Source organism: Suncus etruscus, chromosome 12 (assembly GCF_024139225.1).
Source record: "Suncus etruscus isolate mSunEtr1 chromosome 12, mSunEtr1.pri.cur, whole genome shotgun sequence".
In the NCBI taxonomy this organism is placed as follows: Eukaryota; Metazoa; Chordata; class Mammalia; order Eulipotyphla; family Soricidae; genus Suncus; species Suncus etruscus.
The window spans coordinates 98412317-98431444 of record NC_064859.1 but is presented as its reverse complement, the minus strand read 5'-3'; the positions used below and the strand labels follow the sequence as shown (position 1 = coordinate 98431444).

Sequence of the window (19128 nt, the reverse complement as noted above, 5' to 3'; positions counted from 1 at the left end):
ACTAAACCATCTACAGCTGAAAAACACTTATCTGATTCCTCACTCTTTTGCTGGAAAAAATCCTTTGAAAAAGCAGCCTGGAGCTGCTAGAGCAAAGACTTGGCTTTCTCTCCCTTCTCTGCATGATGTGTGTTGACCATGGAGGTCAGTACTCTACAGGGGCCTCACATCCACCACTGCACCAACAGATTGAGTTGGGGGCCAGAAGCCAGGCAAAGGGGTAAGCCCCCCCGTTCCCCGTGGTTGTGATATTTTCTAACTCTGACACAGAAGCCATTCTCACCTTCACAATGGTCGCCAAGAGCCGATGCTCTGTAGCCCTGGTCGCAAATGCAGCGGAAGGACCCATCTGTGTTCCTGCACTGCCCGTTGCTGCAGAGATGATGGTGCTGGCATTCATCAATGTCTGCAAACAAGAGAGGAGAAAGAAGGAGTGCTGCCTTGATCGCCACCATGTCCATGGTTGGTTCATGCAAAAGAGATGCAAAAACAATGTGGTTTCCACATCACTTACTTCCCATTATGTGAACCAAAGGAACCTTCAATAGGAAAATCTAGAGGAACTTAAGAATCTGTACTTGTTTATTCCACTGTTCACCAAGAGTGACACATAACTACCCTCACTTGTAGAACGTTCTAATGCCACTAAGCATCTTAAGATTTCTTTGGGTGACTCAACTAGACTGTCCAGTACTCATAGAAAGCAGGTTTGCGGCAAACTACAGTCTGTAGAGTAGAGCCCATGATTGCAAATAAAGTTTCATTGGAATAGAGTACCACTTTGCCCTTTGACCCTTTAAAGGAAAACAAGGTGATCAACTTCTGATAAAAACTGTGCTGGCCCATATTCTGGGATTTTTGTTTGTTTTGGTTTGGTTTGTTTTGGACCACGCCCAACATGTTCAACAATTGCAATCCTAGAAGGAACTATTAAAGAACTATGAAGTGCCTGACCTTAGCCATTTCCAGGCAGGCTCGAGGGGCCAACATTGTCATTCACACCACCAGTCTTACCTTCACACTGGTCTTTCTCTGCTGACAGCTGGTAGCCCTGCCCACATGTGCACTGGAAGGAGCCCTCGGTGTTTTTGCATTGCCCGTTCATGCAGAATTTCCCTTGCTGGCACTCGTCAATGTCTGGAAAGACCAACAAGTGCAATGGCCTTGAGTTTGGTCATCCCCAGAACCCTCCACTGGATTCTACTTTGAGACCATGATCTCAAGCCAATCAGAAACCTTGCATTTGTTTGTGTCAGTCTCATAAGAATGACCTGCAACAAAGTTTGGGTTTAGAAACAGAAATAGGGACATTATGATGGACACCTGAAAAAACTCTTGGGATTTCTGCGATAAAATAATAAAACCCTCTAGAACTTCTTTAACTTCAGCCTACCAGTGTTCCTCAGCATGATCTCAATAGGCTGGATTGTAGAACAGATACAATTATGGGTAAAGATTGATAAGAAAGAGATACTTGGGGCCAGAGCAGTGTTTCAGTGATAGGACATTTGCCTTGCATGCGGCTGACCTAGGATGAATTGCGGTTCAATCTCCTGGCATCTCATATGGTCCCCCAAGCCAGGAGCTATTTCTGAGTGCATAGCCAGGAGTAACCCCTGAGCATTACTGGGTGATCCCTGAGCATCACCAGGTGTGCTCCAAAAACCAAGACAAAGAAAAAGAAGAAGGAAGGAAGGAAGGAAGGAAGGAAGGAAGGAAGGAAGGAAGGAAGGAAGGAAGGAAGGAAGGAAGGAAGGAAGGAAGGAAGGAAGGAAGGAAGGAAGGAAGGAAGGAAGGAAGGAAGGAAGGAAGGAAGGAGAAAGAGAGAAGAAAGAAAGAAAGAAAGAAAGAAAGAAAGAAAGAAAGAAAGAAAGAAAGAAAGAAAGAAAGAAAGAAAGAAAGAAAGAAAGAAAGAAAGAAAGAAAGAAAGAAAGAAAGAAAGAAAGAAAGAAAGAAAGAGAGAGAGAAAGAGAGAAAGAGAGAGAGAGAGAGGGAGGGAGGGAGGGAGGGAGGGAGGGAGAGAGAGAGAGAGAGAGAGAGAAAGAAAGAAAGAAAGAAAGAAAGAAAGAAAGAAAGAAAGAAAGAAAGAAAGAAAGAAAGAAAGAAAGAAAAGAAAGAAAGAAAGAAAGAAAGAGAGAAAGAGAGAAAGAGAGAGAGAGTGAGGGAGGGAGGGAGGGAGGGAGTGAGGGAGGGAGGGAGGGAGAGAGAGAGAGAGAGAGAGAGAGAGAGAGAGAGAGAGAGAGAGAGAAAGAAAGAAAGAAAGAAAGAAAGAAAGAAAGAAAGAAAGAAAGAAAGAAAGAAAGAAAGAAAGAAAGAAAGAAAGAAAGAAAGAAAGAAAGAAAGAAAGAAAGAAAGAAAGAAAGAAAGAAAGAAAGAAAGAAAGAAAGAAGGAAGGAAGGAAGGAAGGAAAGAAAGAAAAGAAAGAAAGAAAGAAAAGATACTCCTGCCATCAAGAAGTTTGTCATCTCACTCATATTTTGAGCAGAACAGAAATGCAATCTGAAATATATTATTATTTTAAATTTGAAGCTTTTTTCTTGTTTTGGTTTGTCTTTTGGGAGCCACAACCAGTGAAGCTCAGGGCTCACTCCTGGTGGTGCTCAGAGGACCATATGAGGTACTTAGGTTCCAATGGGCTGACCATGTGCTGTACTATCACTGCAACCCCTAATTTTTAGTTTTTGGTTTTTCTGGTATTTGGGGGGGTTGGGATTTTTTTTGGGGGGGGTTGGGGGCCACACCCGGTGACATTCAGAAATCGTTCCTGGCTTGACATACCATATGGGGCACCAGGGATCAAACCCAGGTTTGTCCTGGTTCAGCTGCGTGCAAGACAAATGTCCCACCGCTTTGCTATTGCTCAGGCCCCAATTTTTAGTTCTTAAGTGGTATTTTTAGGCGCCATAGTTTACAAAATTTCAAGGTAGGGTTTTATGAATATGAACCAATCCAGCACAATACCATCCTCTCCTGTGGAAAACTTCCTATTGAAGACTGTTCTCAGCTATATACAATATGTTTATATTTATGCATTAAAATTTTGACAGATGAAATCCTGTTCAGGAGACCCCTTTAATATAATGGGAGCCTTATGCCTTATTTTTATCTTTTTTGGGAGGCAATACCCAACAATGCTCAGAGGTTACTCCTCATTCTGCACTCAAGAATCATTCCCAGGGTACTCAGGGGAACATATGGAAAGCAGGGGATAGAACCTGGGTCAGTCATTTGTACCCTGTACTGTACCACTGTACTTTCACTCCGGAAGTCCCTTTTTCTATCTTCTTAAATACAATCTCTTTTTGAAGCTGAAAAATAAATTTGACAAATAGGAAAGATATAAACACATTTACAGATGCTAAAGAAGTGATCTATTGGAGTACACAATGCAAAGGTTTATAGGGCCAGGAGAGAACTCCAATGTTTTGTCTGAGAGAAGTCCACTGTCAGGAGCAACCCTGAAGTACCAGATGTGCAGCCTCACCCCTCAATTCTCCCCTAAAACAGTCCAACCAACCAACCAACCAACTCAGAAGTTTAAAGGTTTTTATTCTATCCAGAGTTATGTAACAATGCATATTATTTTTAGACCCAGAAACATTTCAACATAAATGGCCCTGTGGTTTCCAGATACTCTGAAAATATTCTGCTTTCCTTTAGGGAAACAGACATGGTCAGTGAGAGACTATAGAGTAATTTCCTTCAGACTCAGTTAGTTTATACCTTGTTTTACCCAAAGCAAAGATCATCCCTAGTTTCTTTCTGTTTGTTGACAACTTGATTTTATCCAAAACAAAGGTGGTACCTCAACTTCCTCTTTCTTTTCACCAAGCCCTTTGACTTGGAAAAGTCCACCTAGATCTCTCTTGACTGTTCCCCTCCCAATTGAATTTGTACTGGTAGAATAAAAAGAGATTTCAGTTTTGGCTGGCCCAAAGGGACCACAGGGCAAGAAGCCAACCGACTCCATGATTCTCTCCAGACTGGCTTGGCTTATTAATTCTTCATGGCGACCCTAATTCAGACTCATCCATCTGGAGTTGGAAATATGGTGCGAGGGGTGATTTTACAAGACTCCAATCAAATCGCACCAAAGGGGCCTAAGCCAGAGAGAGGACCAGTTCGGTGAGTCATTAGCCTGAGCTGGATTGAGTGGTCTAACCAATTCCAATGGTACCAAGGAACAGGAAGATAGGGCCTGGTCTTACCTCTGCAATGCTTGAGGTCTGGGGTCGAGGTGTAGCCTCTGTGGCAAGAACACATGTAGGAACCCTCAAGATTAGTGCAGGTTCCATTCCTGCAGACTCTCGGGTCTAGGCATTCATCCACATCTGGAGGGACATTACAGAATGTCAAACCACAGAGAAGGCAAAACAACAAAGAAGAGGAGATATGTGAATATAGTGACATTTGGTTCAAGAACCCTATTGTTACCCCATCCCCCATTCTTCCTGTGTAACCTTACCTGATAGTAAGATCTGTCCATTTCTGGGAGGGGTCTTTGGTAGGTAACAAAAGTATTGCCTCAGGGGCAGATAGGGGATTGGTTGGAGGATGGAGAAAGATTAAGGAAGGAGAAGCACAAGGAGTGCTGGCAGGATGGAGAATTAGAAGAGACAAGGTTGAATGCAGGGCTAATAATGGAGTTTGCTTAAAAGGTTAGCCCAGGTGGCCAGTGTCTTGAATAAAGCTGATGTCTCCTGAAACCTGATCGCTGTGAGTCTTTTCCTCACTGCCACCTTAAGACCCACTGGCTGGAAAGAAGGGGTTGCAGGCATGTGACCCGGGCTAGAGGAGAAAGGCCCCTCCATCCTTCTCACCATTATCCAGCCCCATCCAGGACTCAATAATTAATCTGTTTTTCTACACCCTACAAAGAGGATTTGATGCTTTATATAAAGTTTTCCAATGTGTCTGGGAAAGAAAAATGGTTGTGTGTGTGTGTGTGTGTAACTGTGTGACTGGCATTGCCCACCTTCATTTACCAAATGTGCAAAGCAATACACATCAGGAACCAAGTGAAGAGGAAATAACATTGAGTTTGATGCCCTTAAGACAAAAAAAGTCCAAAGAACTCAAGATGTTCCAGGACTGGGAGCTTGCACAGGCATTAAGGGTGCTTCCCTGATTAGATCCCTAGTGTTCTAGAGTTCCCTCTAGCATCATTGGTGGGAGCCCTGGAGAATCCTGAGCACCATCAAAGTATCCCTTGTGGTCCCTGTCATGCAGAAGACTCAGCAGTACCATATCCTGCCTGGGTCTGAACAATGAATCATTCGAGGGAATGAACATAATTGATGGGTTGTGATAAAAGAGAAGATACAGGCTGAAGAGTCTGATCAGATAAGAATTTTGCCAAGTACTAGATGCCCAGGTTTGGAACCTGGAACAACAGCAAAAATCAGTGCTATAGGAAATAAGGGGGTGGGAATACTTCTAGAGGGACTGCCCCTAGCCCTCTCACTCACCTCTGTAGCAGAGAGAGCTAGTTACATCTCTAGCTTTATGTATGGAAGATCCAATCTCATCTTACTCTTACTTATATGATTCAAAGGGCAAACATCAGAACAGCAGATTCCAAAGTTAAATTGACCCTTGGGTTTCAGGAACAGAATGATTTGCCATTTGCCCTTATCTGAATTAAACCTGTCCCAAGAAGGAAGTAATCAGGGACACCTCACAAGATGGAAAAGATAGTTCGGACATTTACGGTGAACCTACATTGTTATTCCTCCCAACTCACAGGGATCCTTCTCAGGACACTGTTTTCACAAAGGCATGATTGAAAACTAGAGTTGCTGCCTGTAACATTTGCTGAGACTCATCTCAGAGCCCAGCAGAGAGGCCGGCGGGGCAGGCTGGCATGAGTGAGTGTCCTGAGTGAACCCAGCTCTGGGTTCCAAATTCCTTTTAGAAACGTTTCACCTCATCAGCTAAAGCCTGAGGTCTGCAAGTTCTCTGTCAAGATCAACATAAAGGCTCCCTTCTGAGTTGTTCCCCAAACTCCACTCTTTCCTCTTGGGTGGGTGGGTGGGGTACACAAGGACTACAAGCTTGTTCTGGCAGTCTGGCCACTTTTCACTTTCCACCGTCTCCCAGAGACGGATCCAGCTGGCCGACACTCCCACCTGCAAACTCTCTCTCACTGACACCAGATATAAGTCAGCTGGCCCCAGAACCCTTTAGGAAAAATCCTTTCCTCCACCAGTTTGCCCTGGAAAGGGACTATGGTCTTGAGAGGCCAATGTCATGCAATGATATAATCCTACAGCTATGCCATTCCCTCCTCTTCCCCAATCAGTAACTTGAGTTTGGTCAAAAGAGATCCAGATTCGTTTACCTGAAGAACTTCCTGTTCCTTTAAGGAGAAGATTCTGTTGGAGCTGAGTACTGTATTTTTCACTCTTTAAGACACACCTGATCATAACGTGCACATAGTTTATAGATGAGGAGAACAAGAAAATAAAATATTCTAAGGCAAATGATGCAACACAAGATGCCATCAGTAGTGGCTGGGAACAACGAGCCAGCAAGGCTGTGAAGTATATTTACAATACACTGGTCCACAGCTGGTTAAACACATTTGCCTAACTTATTTTTTTACACCATAAAATTAAAAAAAAATAAAACATTTTTTAAATACTCAGGCTTCAGCTCCAGGCAGCATTCGCTCCATATGACGCACAGATATTTCCCCCCTCCCATCTTTTTGAGAGGGAAAAAGTGTGTCTTATGGTATGAAAAATATGGTAATTTTTATATTATTATTTAATCCCTAGGTCTGCCACACAGACTTCATGAATGAGTGTCACTTGACATGGAAGAGAAACATATCCCATCTCTACCACCCTCAAGAGAGAATTAATTCTCTTCCTGCCCAAACTCGCTAAGACTTCACTAACCTGCAACTAGCAAGCCACAATTATGGAAGGTAAAATGATGGAACACAGTTGAACATCAAGCACTCCCAGTGAAATGGGAGACCGAGCTGGTCAGGCCAATGGGATGGGCCAAATTCCACTGCTCACAAAGGACAGTGGCCTCAGAGTTTCAGGCCCAGCTTCTTAGTTTGGACCAAGCTACATGATGCCACAGCAGATCTACCTGGCAAAAATGTGGCATATTTCTCAAAATTATGAGAAGAGTCAAGGATCTGTGATACCCTTAAAGAGCCATGTAGGCCTCAGAAGGTCAAGTCACAAATCTGCCACTTTCTCTCTCTACACATCACTCTCCCAAAGAATATTCTGTTTTTTCAGCCAAACGACTGAATTACAGATGAATTACACCAAATGACTAGTTAGATTCTAGAATCCAGGAACCATTTAATGCTACTAGCAAGAAATGGATCCAGCCACACTGGTCTCTTCTTCCCATGAATTTTCCATTTTCTTATGTTCTCCTAGTCTTATCTGCGTCAGGCTCTTCTGTTCCTGTGTGTAGCAGAGAGATGAGATATGCAGAAAATTAAACAGTAGCTTGGAAGATAAAAGACTTGGAGCTTATTTTGGCCTTCCATGCATATTATTAAGTTGTAATCAGAACAAGTCAAGTCACTTGTCTTTTTTGGGAACTGATTTTCACATCTTGTACTGAGGATGGGCCATCAAAGGCCAATGAAATAAAGCTTAGATTAATTATAAGCTATAGAAAGAGGTTTTGTTAAAATAACTGTTCTTGCGGGGATGTGGAGATTAAGAAACTCTTATCCACTCACTGCTGGTGGGAATGCCGTCTAGTCCAATCTTTATGAAAAGCGATATGGAGATTCCTCCAAAACCTGGAAATTGAGCTCCCATACAATCCAGCTATACCACTCCTAGGAATATACCCTAGGAACTCCAAAATACAATACAAAAATCCCTTCCTTATACCTATATTCATTGCAGCACTATTTACCATAGCAAGACTCTGGAAACAGCCAAGATACCCTTCAACAGATGAATGGCTAAAGAAACTGTGGTACATATACACAATGGAATATTATGCAGCTGTCAGGAGAGATGAAGTCATTAAATTTTCCTATACATGGATGTACATGGAATCTATTATGCTGAGTGAAATAAGTCAGAGAGAGAGAGAAAGACGCAGAATGGTCTCACTCATCTATGGGTTTTAAGAAAAATGAAAGACATTCTTGCAATAATAATTTTCAGACAAAAGAGAAAAGAACTGAAAGTTACAGCTCACCCCAGTAAGGTCACCACAAACAGGGATGAGTTTAGTTAGAGAAATAACTACGTTTTGAACTATCCTAATAATGAGAATGTACGAGGGAAATAGAAAGCCTGTCTAGAGTACAGGCGAGGGTTGGGTGGGGAGGAGGGAGATCTGGGACACTGGTGATGGGAATGTGGCTGGTGAAGGGGGATGTTCTTTACATGACTGAAACCCAACCACAATCATGTTTGTAATTAAGGTGTTTAAATAACGATATTAATTTAAAAAAATAACTGTTCTTCTATTCTTTCCTGGGGGTGGGGTAGGAAGGAATTTGGGTGGGGAAAATGACAAACACTTGCTGGACAGACACTGTGGAGAGGCATATAACACTGTAGAAAATGTAAGATGTATAATATGAGTGTTGTGCATACCTGTTATACAATAACTACCTGACACAGCTGTTCCTTCACATAACCACTTCTTACATGTAGTGGCAATAGATAAGATTCTGTTTCCTAGTTTCTCAGCAACCTGGAAGTCTCTCTGTGTTTCTTAACAGGGACTCATAAGAGGCACATAAAATGGGGTCATGGCATGAGACTACAGGGTCATCTAGCAAGATGAGGTGAGGTGGAGGAGTGGTAGGACAGAAAGAAACGAGGTTAGAAGGACGCCACGGTCAAAAGCTGAGAAATACTGACCTCTAACGCATTCAAATTGAGTGTGATTATCACACTACACATCAGCACCTAGTTTCCTACCTCTGACTGGTATACTCTGTTAAAACATCTCCCCTGGGACAGGACATAGCACCATGGTTAGACATAATCTGGGTTCACTCTCTGGCACCATATGGTTCCCTCATCATCACTGGGTGTAGCCCTGGAGGTCCTTAAACATTGCTGGGGGGGGGGGGCAAGGAATCCTTGGCACTGTAGGGCCCAAACAGCATCACATCCTTGGCCTTTAAGCTGAACCTCCAACCTAAGTGACTGAGAATTACCAGTGGGGCCCCCAGAACTCCTGAACACTGTTGGGGAGGGATCCGCCCCAAAAATAAGAACAAAACTGAAGAGAAACAACATCTCCAGAATTTCCCAATTCTTAGTCCCCACGAATCCTTTTCTACTCTCTTTTTCGTTTGGTTTTACTCAAATTGTCTCTAGCATGGAGCATAAACCGAGTTATGTGCTCACTTCCTTCTGAGTGATACCTTCCTGATTGGTGAGCGGACTTCTTTAGCACATAATAATAATTGAGGCTAGGGCCCGGAGATATAGCACAGTGGCATTTGCCTTGCAAGCAGCCGATCCAGGACCAAAGGTGGTTGGTTCGAATCCCGGTGTCCCAGGAGCTATTTCTGAGCAGACAGCCAGGAGTCACCCCTGAGCACTGCCGGGTGTGGCCCAAAAACCAAAAAAAAAAATTGAGGCTAATGTTTACACATTTCAAACATCAAAGGGTAGCCATGACCAAGTTCCACGACCATCCTGACAACATAAAAGGAGAAAATTATCCCTTCAGGTAGGGTTTTGAACATTCATAGTTTCCTAAAGAAGATTCTTGTGACTCAACTCTGAAGAGGCCTCGTGTGAAGGGAATCCTCAACTTATAAGGTCTCCATGTTCTCTGCAACAGGTCTTGGCTATAACCAAGGGCAACCAAATGAAGTGGAGAGATGCGACAGGAATTAAGGAGCTTGCTCTGCATCCTAATGAACTAGGTTTGTATCCCCAGCACCCTATAGGGTCCACTGAGGAGTCACTCTTGATCACAGAGTCAGAAATAGTCCTTGAGTTCTGCCAGATATGCCCCCCCAACAAACAAAAGGACAGTGGTCTACCCAGTGAATAAAATAAGTGAAGTTTTTCAAATGCCTCCTGAACCCTCAGCACTGCCAACAGTTAGTTAACTGTGAGTCACTGAGTCCCCCAAGAGTTTAATTGGCAGGCAGGCAGGCAGGCAGGCAGAAGAGAGTTACTATGATGATGTCAGAGCTTTGTATTCTGGGTCCCAGCTCTGTCCCAGGTTCAAATACAAAGCAAGCTAAAAAATGCCTAAAGTTAGGCAAGATGCAAGCCCTTAAGGCGGGAACCAGCATGATGTGTGGAAATTCTGAGCAGAGACTTGAAGGCACAAAGGGGCAGTGGCAAAGAGTCGAAATGTTAATTCACAATCAATGACTTCGGCAAGAAGCACCACTGATGCTTTATGCTTATTATTTGTTTGTTTGTTTGTGGACCACAGCCAGGGCCAGCTATGCTCCAGGTTTCCTCCTGACTCTGCACTCAAAGTGGTTCTTGTGGAATCCTGTGTGATGCTGGGAATGGAACTCGGGTTGGTCGCCTGGAAGGCAAATGCCCTCCCCGCTCTGTTAAATTTCCAGCAGTTTCTTAAGCCTCTTCTCTCCATGCAGAGACACTGGATCCTTTACTTTGATTCTGGTACTTGTCAGCCAGCTAAAAATTGGCATCAAGCATCATCGATGCCCCTGTACAATCTCTTCTTCATCCTCTAGCCTCATTTTATGATTCTCCAGGGTTAGGTGTGGCACCAACTTGTAGTAGGAGAATGCCACACGACTGCTATCTTTCCTCTGTGTATTTTCTCATTCCAAGCAGCTTCTCATGTGCGTGTATGGAGTGTGGGAGGCTCACTGCCAGCCAAGGGGGGCATGGTATAGGGTCTGGAGAAGAAACCCTGGTACCTACCCAGACACTGCCCACTCCAGCCTCGGAATCCTTCTGTGCAGGGCACGCAGCGGTAGGAGCCTGGAGAGTTCACACACTGCTCTTCTGGACAAATGCTGGGAGTCAGACACTCATCGATGTCTGCAAAAGCAAAGAGCACATTAGCCAGGTCCCAGAAGAATGCCTTCATGCCTCACTGACCCCAGTGACATCCGGGCACCCAGCAGGGCATGATTAAGTGCCCCAGTCTTGGCTTGCTAGCTGGACAGATGACTCCGAGGGAGACCTGGCAGCTCCTCCTCTTCCTCTGGGCCTTAAGGAAGGAGCAGCCTTGCCAGAAAAAGCAGGGCTGGCCAGCAAGGGCTGCCAGGGAGTGCCTAGAGAGACTATATCCACCTGGTTAACCATGCTGTGCAAACACCACAGGTGGGAGGGAAATGGGGGCTGAATTTGAGTGAAGTCAACTAGTTTAATTTTTTGTTGTTGTTCTGGGACCACACCCAGTGGTATGCTTTCTCCTGGCTTTCTGCTCAGGAATCACTGGATTAGCCACATGTAAGGCAAATGCCTTTTCCACTGCACTGTCATTTGGACCCCAGTGTCAACCCCTTTCTTGGCAAATAATTCCTCAGAGGTGGAACAAAGAACATGAGGAACAGCTGAACTTGGAATCACAGAGTGCCAAGAATTCCCAGAAAATGTGTTAACAGTACCACAGGATGGGACAGTTATTTCTGGTCCTGTCCAGCTCACATCCACAGCTAAGTGAAGTCAGGCAGGGTTCATGGCTCCTTTCTAGAAGGAATCCTAATGGATGGATTTGTGATGGGGGGATAAGAATGACATGGGATTTGGGAGTGATGAAGCACAGTTAGTACAACACCAACTTGGGGAAAAGAGCAAAAGATGGTTCCATCATCTTATTGGGGTGTTGGTTTGGTGGCCATACTGGCAGTGATTAGGGGCTACTCCTGGCTCTGTGCTCAGGGGTCACTCCTAGTAGTGCTCAGGGAACCAGATGTACTGCTGGCACTCAAAGCCAGGAAGTATTTAAACCACTGAGTTCTCTCTCCAGCCCCTCTTCAACAGCTTGAAAGAAGGGCCAATGCTTTGTTTGGTCTTGAAATCAACCTGATTTTTCTTCTCCCTGGAGTTCAATTTTGAATTTAAGCAAGTGAATTTGAATGTCTAAGCATCCTATAAATATGTATAGGATCTCTCATCATAATTAACATATACCTGGAGCCACTGACTGGCTCTATGAAAAATGAAAGAAATATCGGGAAAAAAACACCAAATACATGGAGCTATTTCAGCACCTTCCTTACAGCAACCTTTACACTTTGTCTCCTGCTGTCTCTGGAGGAGTCTGAAGAAAGATGCTTTAGTGAAGATGGCTGAAATGCCATCCAGAGAAGATGCCCAGGTCATGGGTATCATTTTGGACAATACGCAAGTCACTTGCCAACAAAAAAAATGATACATCCGGGCTGGGAAGGTGGCGCTAGAGGTAAGGTGTCTGCCTTGCAAGCGCTAGCCAAGGAAGGACCGCGGTTCGATCCCCCAGCATCCCATATGGTCCCCCTAAGCCAGGGGCGATTTCTGAGCACATAGCCAGGAGTAACCCCTGAGCGTCAAACGGGTGTGGCCCAAAAACCAAAAAAAAAAAAAAAATGATACATCCAAGTTATTTTAGGCTCAGAAATGCTGGGATTTCCTGTCCTTAAAGAGGTGAGTCTGGGGCGAAGAGATAGTATAGTGGGCAGGGAGTTTGCCTCATGCATGTTCAACCTGGGTTCCATCTCTAGCATCCCATGTTGTCCCTTGGTCCCACCCAGGAGCAATCCATGAGTACAAAGGCTCCAGTTTTGGTGGCACCACTCACCTTCGCAGCGGCCTCCCCGTGTCATGCGGTAGCCACTGTCACAGTGTTCACAACGAAAGGCTCCCACAGTGTTGACACAGTGGCCAGTCCCACACACTTGTGGCCGCCGGCACTCATCTACATCTGTAGGCAGAAAACACACTCATCCACTCATCTACACCATGGGAGACTATGCAGCTGTCAAGAGAAATAAAGTCAGGACATTTGCTGATACATGACAGTCACGAAGAATATGATACTGAGTGAAATGAGCCAGAGGGAGAGGGACAGGTAGAGAATAGTCACACTCATTTTTGGGGTCTTTTTTTTTTTAAGAATAGTATGGCAAGAGGATTGGTTCATGGTAGGAAGCTTGCCAAAAAGAGTGGGGGAGTGCAGTGAGGGCAGAGAAGGGACCAATCACTATGCCAATGAGAGTTGGATGAGAATTGGGTACTGAATGAAGGGGAAATGATAGGCATGGCATCCCTTCAATGACAATACGGCAAAAAACAGCGCAGTACCTAAATGAAAAAAGGAAGAGAGACACATTGAGAGAAGAAGGAAGAAGAGGAGAAGGGAAGAAGGGGACAAAAGAAGGAAGAAGAGGAAGGAGAAAAGAGAGAAGAGGGTGAAGAAGGAAGGAGGAGAAGGGGAAGAAAAAGGAGATGAAGAAGAAAGAAAAGAAAGGAGAAGGGAGGGGAGGAATGGAAGGGAAGAAAGAAGTGAAAGAAGGAGGAGAAGAGGAGGAGGAAGAAAAAAGGAGAAGAGGAGGAGGAAAAGGAGGAGGAGAAGGAAAAGGAGAAGAAAAAGGAGGAAGAGGAGGAGATTTGAGGCAGGCAGGGGAGAGGGCAGGGAGAGGGCAGAAGGGAAACTGGGGACACTGGTGTTGGGAACATTAGTGTTGGCGGAACATTGGCAGGACATTGGTGTTGGACATTGTATGACTGAAACTCAATCATGAACAACTTTGTTACTGAAAAAAAGAAAAAGAAAACATGCTCAGGGACCGTCCTCCCCATTGCCCTTGAGTCCCATGGACCAGGAAGCAGCTGGGCCTAGGCTGCTTGTCTTTGGGACACATAGAAATAGTGGGTGTGATACTGAACAGTGGGGGACAGGCTCTTTCTGACCCAGTTATTGTGGAGGGTCTTCATGGGGTTGGGAACATGGTGCTCGGGGTCCCTCCAGCCTTACCTATGCAGTGGGTGCCCTCCTCGTTGGCCATGAAGCCAGCAGGACAGATGCACAGGAAACTGCCTTCAGTGTTTTCACAGCGGCCCTGAGAGCAGAGGTGAGGGACCTGGGTGCATTCATCTATGTCTGGGGAGAAAGTCAGGGATCTGGGGTTAGGGCATCATGGTACTGAGTCTCAGTTTCCCTACTACTGCTGAAAAGCAACAGTGGGTCCCTAAAATCCACCCCCAAGCTTTCTAACTGAGCAAGAGGGAAAGGAGACATTTGCTCCCATGATGGAGAAAGGAAATGTGCAACTTTTTGGCTTATTTTGGTTGTTTTCTAATTTGGGAGCTACACCCAGAAGTGTTCTGGCTCTGCACTCAGAAATTACTTTTGGAAAACCTGGTAAACTATCTGGTGTGAAATGGTGGGTTGTGTGTTCCACAATCCCCAGAGAGGGAGAGGGATTCCCATGCTTCCTGTCCATCGAGGACAAGAGACACAGGTCTGGCAGCAATTCTGATGCAAGAAATAGTCCACACACGGTTGGGAAGGAATAGCAGGCCAGGAACTCACACCGCAAGCTGTTCACCCACAAGCCAGTCGCTCCACCACGTGGAACCAAGAGCCAAGCTGTCAGTTTCCCCTCCAGGCCTCCAAAGCAGCCTTTATTGGGAAATCAGGAAACATTTTTTTTTTTTTGGTTTTTTTTTGGGCCACACCTGGCGGTGCTCAGGGGTTACTCCTGGCTGTCTGCTCAGAAATAGCTCCTGGCAGGTACGGGGGACCATATGGGACACCGGGATTCGAACCAACCACCTTTGGTCCTGGATCGGCTGCTTGCAAGGCAAACGCCGCTGTGCTATCTCTCCGGGCCCCAGGAAACATTTTTAATAGGAAAACCAAAGGAATCAATGGAGAGACATCTAATTAGAAGGCAATATGAGGACCAATCCAAAGAGCTCTACCAACAATCTGGGATGCTGGGGATCAAACCCAGATCAGCCACATGCAAGGCAAATGCCCTCCCTGCTGAGCTACTATTTCCCCACCCCATGCAGCTGTTTGATGAGTGATCAAAAATGTCTCTTACCAACACATTTTTGCTGCCGGTCATGGAAAGCATAGCCCTTGTAACAAATGCAGGTATACCTCACTGGCAGGTTAATGCAGTGTCCGGCCCCACAGATGTCAGGATTCACAGTGCATTCGTTGATTTCTTTAGAGATGAAGTGTTAAGAAAAAACATGCACAGCATAAACAACAATTTCCAGATACTTGCATATTATTTGTGTTTTCTGACTGGCAATAGCAATACAGTAATACAAAAAATTGTCTCTGAAATTGAGTATAAATGTGTGTGATTCTCTAGTTAATTGGCCAGTGAGAGTCCCACCCCTGGGGACCAGGAATTTCTAATAAAAGCACTTCTACGATCGGTGACTTCTACAATTGGTGGGTGGTCAGAAAAGGGCCAGACACAGCTATTAGATACTCACTGCTTCCAAATGCCAAGCTGGCTTGGGGATGAGTTTCTATCTACTCTGGTTGGTCTGAGATGATGGCCCTTGAGCATTGCATGATTTCCCATTGGGAAAAAAATGTATAGCAAGTCTCTACTTGTCAGGAGGCCAAATTCAAGTTTCAACAAAGAGATCTGAAATGTCTCTCTAATCCTGCCAGAAAGATCTACCACTTCTAATCAAATCAAAACTCCTGATTGTAATTTACTCTTAACAGAAGCACATCTTGTTTATACTAGTGAAGTATAATCTTCCAAACCTTCTCTGCTAACTTCCACCTTACTCTCTTAGTGATCCCTGTTAGAGACTTGTTTCTTCTTGAAAGCCTGAGTAGGTGTGGTAGTAGAGTGGGGGTGGCACACCGGAGTTTTAGATGATGAGGGTCAATCATCGCAGCTTAATAACCAAATAACCAAAAGGACCTGGAATCAAAGGTGTGATCAGAGCACCAACTCTGAGTGTGAGTTTCATGGACAAGAACCTAGATAATGCAGTTTAATACCTGGTGCATTCTTGGTGCTCTCAATAAAAGTTTGCCATTGTTAGTTATGATGTTTCATTGGAAGTCATTGAAAAATATGTAACAACATCCAAAAGAACAAGACCAACCAGTGCTGGTGTGGATATGAGGAGAAAGGGAGACTCTCATTCACTGCTAGTGGAAGTGTCGACTGGTCCAGCTTTTTTGGAAATCTATGTGGACATTCCTCAAAAAAAACTAAAAATGGAGCTTCCATATGACCCAGTAATACCACTCCTGGGAAAATATCCTGGGGCCCAAAGACACAATGCAGAAAAGACATCTGCATTCCTATGCTCACAACTGCAGCACAACAGCCAGGATCTAGAAACAACCCAAGTGCTCGAGAACATATGAGTGGATAGAGAAACTGTGGCACATCTACACAGTGTACTATGATGCCAACTTTAGATTATCAAGTATCTGCCAGTCATTTGTTATGAAGACCTTCAGAATGGCCTTGTTAGAGGCAAACAAAAGCCTTCGAAAACATGTGAGCAAATAGTTAGACTCCCAAGTCAATCTATGCTAACCTATTCCAATCATTCGCTGGCTCGGAATAGGAGAAATAGTTTTAAAATGATGATTTCTTAGTCTTGGAAAACGAGCAGCCTGGTTTTTCCTTCTAATGCCTTAACTAGAAGTAAAGAGGAGAGTAATGTTTATCGGAATGTCTGATAAACATTTAGCAGCTAGATGCAATTTGACAACTTGCATGGCAGTTGTCAAGAATTTGGAATGTATAAGAAAATGTCATTTAGACACCATTAGAGGGTATTAAGAGATTCACCCAGGGAGGAGAAGGATGTTTATTGCAGCGGGCGGGATCTCTCTCTCATTCTCTCTCTCTCTCTCTCTCTCTCTCTCTCTCTCTCTCTCTCTCTCTGAAAGCAGTTGTTTATTGCAGCAGGCAGGATCTCTCTCTGTCTTTCTGTCTGTGTGCCTGTCTCTCTGAATGATGAAAGCAGTTTTCAACAGCCTGACCTCAGAGACCACTTCTGTCCATTTTTCAGGCAGGAATCTATCCTTCAAGGGCAGACACAGTAGAGCCTTCTTCAACACCATCACAGTACCTGTCTTATCTCCTTTCTCTGTGAGCCATTGAAGCTTTCATCAACACCACTGAGGGTAAAATTTAAATGGCAGGTACCCTAGGAAGCCTTAAACATGTCTCCCATCACTTCCTAGACACACCCTTTACCTCTCCTAGCATGCATGAGAGCAAATATGTCCCAAAGACGGATGAGTAATGTCTTGAAAACTAGGAAAAATTTTCACTACTCCCAAATTCCTAAAGGAGACATATGGTCTATATTTTCTGATGAGGCCACTTGTAGCAATGTAAATGTAATCACACAGAACAGATCAGTGACAGCCCCATTTCTCAGAGCAAATAAAAATGGTGTTAGCTCAGAGACATGACACAGCGTCACACAGAAAGGGTTGTTCTGGGGAACTGCAAGTTAATGGGAAAGTTTGTCTTCAGCATGGCTGGTTTTCAGAGAGATCCAAAGATGTTCCCAGCTTCCATCCTGATGCCCAGTCTTCCCTGATACCTCTGTCTCCTGAAGCAACGTCACCACCACAGGGTGGAGGGTATTAGTCTGTGTCTTTCACAGTTCATTTAGAATCTGGAAAAATAACCACGACCAAAAGCCAATGGAAAAGCAAACACTCAATCCTAGTAACAAGGCCAATGGTGGATTTAGGAGTTTGGTCTCTTTATTTTATATTTTCTAGCATTGAGTAAAAAAAAATAAGCTTTTTGGCCAAACAGGCCGATGAGCATGCGGACTTTCAGCAATTTTCTCTCCTTGTATGATTATGCCAAGAGAATAAATAAATAAATGAATGGAACCTGGAAATATGAGCATATGATGATTTGACAAGGGTAGAGAAGTTCCTTTTCCATCAGCACCAAGTTTACCGAGGTTGTATTGACACTAGTAATGGGCCATAGGGACAAACATTTTTAGAGAGGTCAGTTCTGAGTTCTGGAAAAGATGTGATGAGCGAATCATTTGTATAAAGTTGGAGCTCTGAGCTTTCCAAGGGTTGCTGCAAGGCCGTCTTGGAAGTCAGAGTCGTCTCTGGCTGGTCCTCAGGACTAAGGAGAAAGTTCAGGAAAGCTGGAGGGAAGCATGAGTTGTTAACTCAGGGCAGGTTTACAAAACTGCCCTGGCCACAGACCTACCCTACAATGAGCATCCATTGTCCCCTTCCCAACAATTGAACAGCTGTTTCCACTTTGTAAATATTTGCCAGAGAAATAAAGACTCAATTTTCCCAACCTCTCCTTGGGCGATCTAGACACCACGCTGGACCAAGAATGTATATGCTGAAATGTTCCATTTTCTTGGAAACAGTATATCCGATGATATCGGTGACTTGATTTTCTATAGTCAACAGGTCTGCTATCCAGAATGAGAAACATCACACTTCCTGCCTGTCAATGTATGGCTCCTTGGAAAACAATGGCTGCCCGTGTGTGTCTGAGAACCCTGAAAAAGCTACTCCCAGCTCGCCATCAAAAAGATATCATCACTGAGCAATGTGGAACAAATTTGGATTTATTTTCGACTCCTACTTAGTATTCTCATCCTTTCTTCAACTTAAGGAGAAACCAATAGTGACATTAGCCTTCTCAATGTTTCCAGGGGGAGAAGGGGCCTAGTGTTCCCGAGAGAAGTGATCCGTTCACACCTTCAATCTACTATATTTTGGCTCGACCCAAAATGTGGGAACACCTACATTTTAAAATTTCATTAAATCTGATTCAAAGCAGTCTGCAGCCTTCTCGGTGGATGGTTGATGACAGTGCAGCTCTAAAGCAGCAAAACTACTGGGATTGAAAAATGGGTTCTTATTGCACTCTCAGAATGTGTGGAAAGAGCTTCCAGGGGAGTTTTGTGGGGAGGTAAAACCAGGCTTGGGCACCCCATGAAGGGGAAACAGATGTGTCTGCACTAGCAGAGATGTGTCCTGTGTTACTGCTAAACTCGAGTCAACATGCCTTCTAACAACTCCTGCTAGCACACAGATTTTCGGAATCTGCAATTAGTAACTGTAATGTAATTACTTTTTATACCATGAAGGGGCAAAAGTGTCATCTCTAGCCAAATTTTATTGGCCCCCACAGACCTAATTTGTGCAAGAAGTGGGTGGGGTGAAGTCAACCTGAGTGGAAAT

The 19128-nt window shown here is 44.4% G+C and overlaps 2 protein-coding genes across 3 annotated transcripts in view; one reads left to right on the top strand and one right to left on the bottom strand.

Annotated features, from left to right (window-relative positions):
• FAM98A (family with sequence similarity 98 member A) overlaps positions 1 to 19128 on the top strand; it is a 582326-nt gene that overhangs the window by 257823 nt on the left and 305375 nt on the right. The window lies entirely within an intron of this gene.
• LTBP1 (latent transforming growth factor beta binding protein 1) overlaps positions 1 to 19128 on the bottom strand; it is a 275135-nt gene that overhangs the window by 74904 nt on the left and 181103 nt on the right. The window contains exons 15-21 of the mRNA XM_049784171.1: positions 14990 to 15115; positions 13915 to 14040; positions 12739 to 12861; positions 10875 to 10994; positions 4209 to 4331; positions 1015 to 1137; positions 284 to 406 (exon numbers count right to left, since the gene is read on the bottom strand). Coding sequence (XP_049640128.1) covers positions 284 to 406; positions 1015 to 1137; positions 4209 to 4331; positions 10875 to 10994; positions 12739 to 12861; positions 13915 to 14040; positions 14990 to 15115 — 864 coding nt within the window. The remainder of the gene's footprint in view (positions 1 to 283; positions 407 to 1014; positions 1138 to 4208; positions 4332 to 10874; positions 10995 to 12738; positions 12862 to 13914; positions 14041 to 14989; positions 15116 to 19128) is intronic.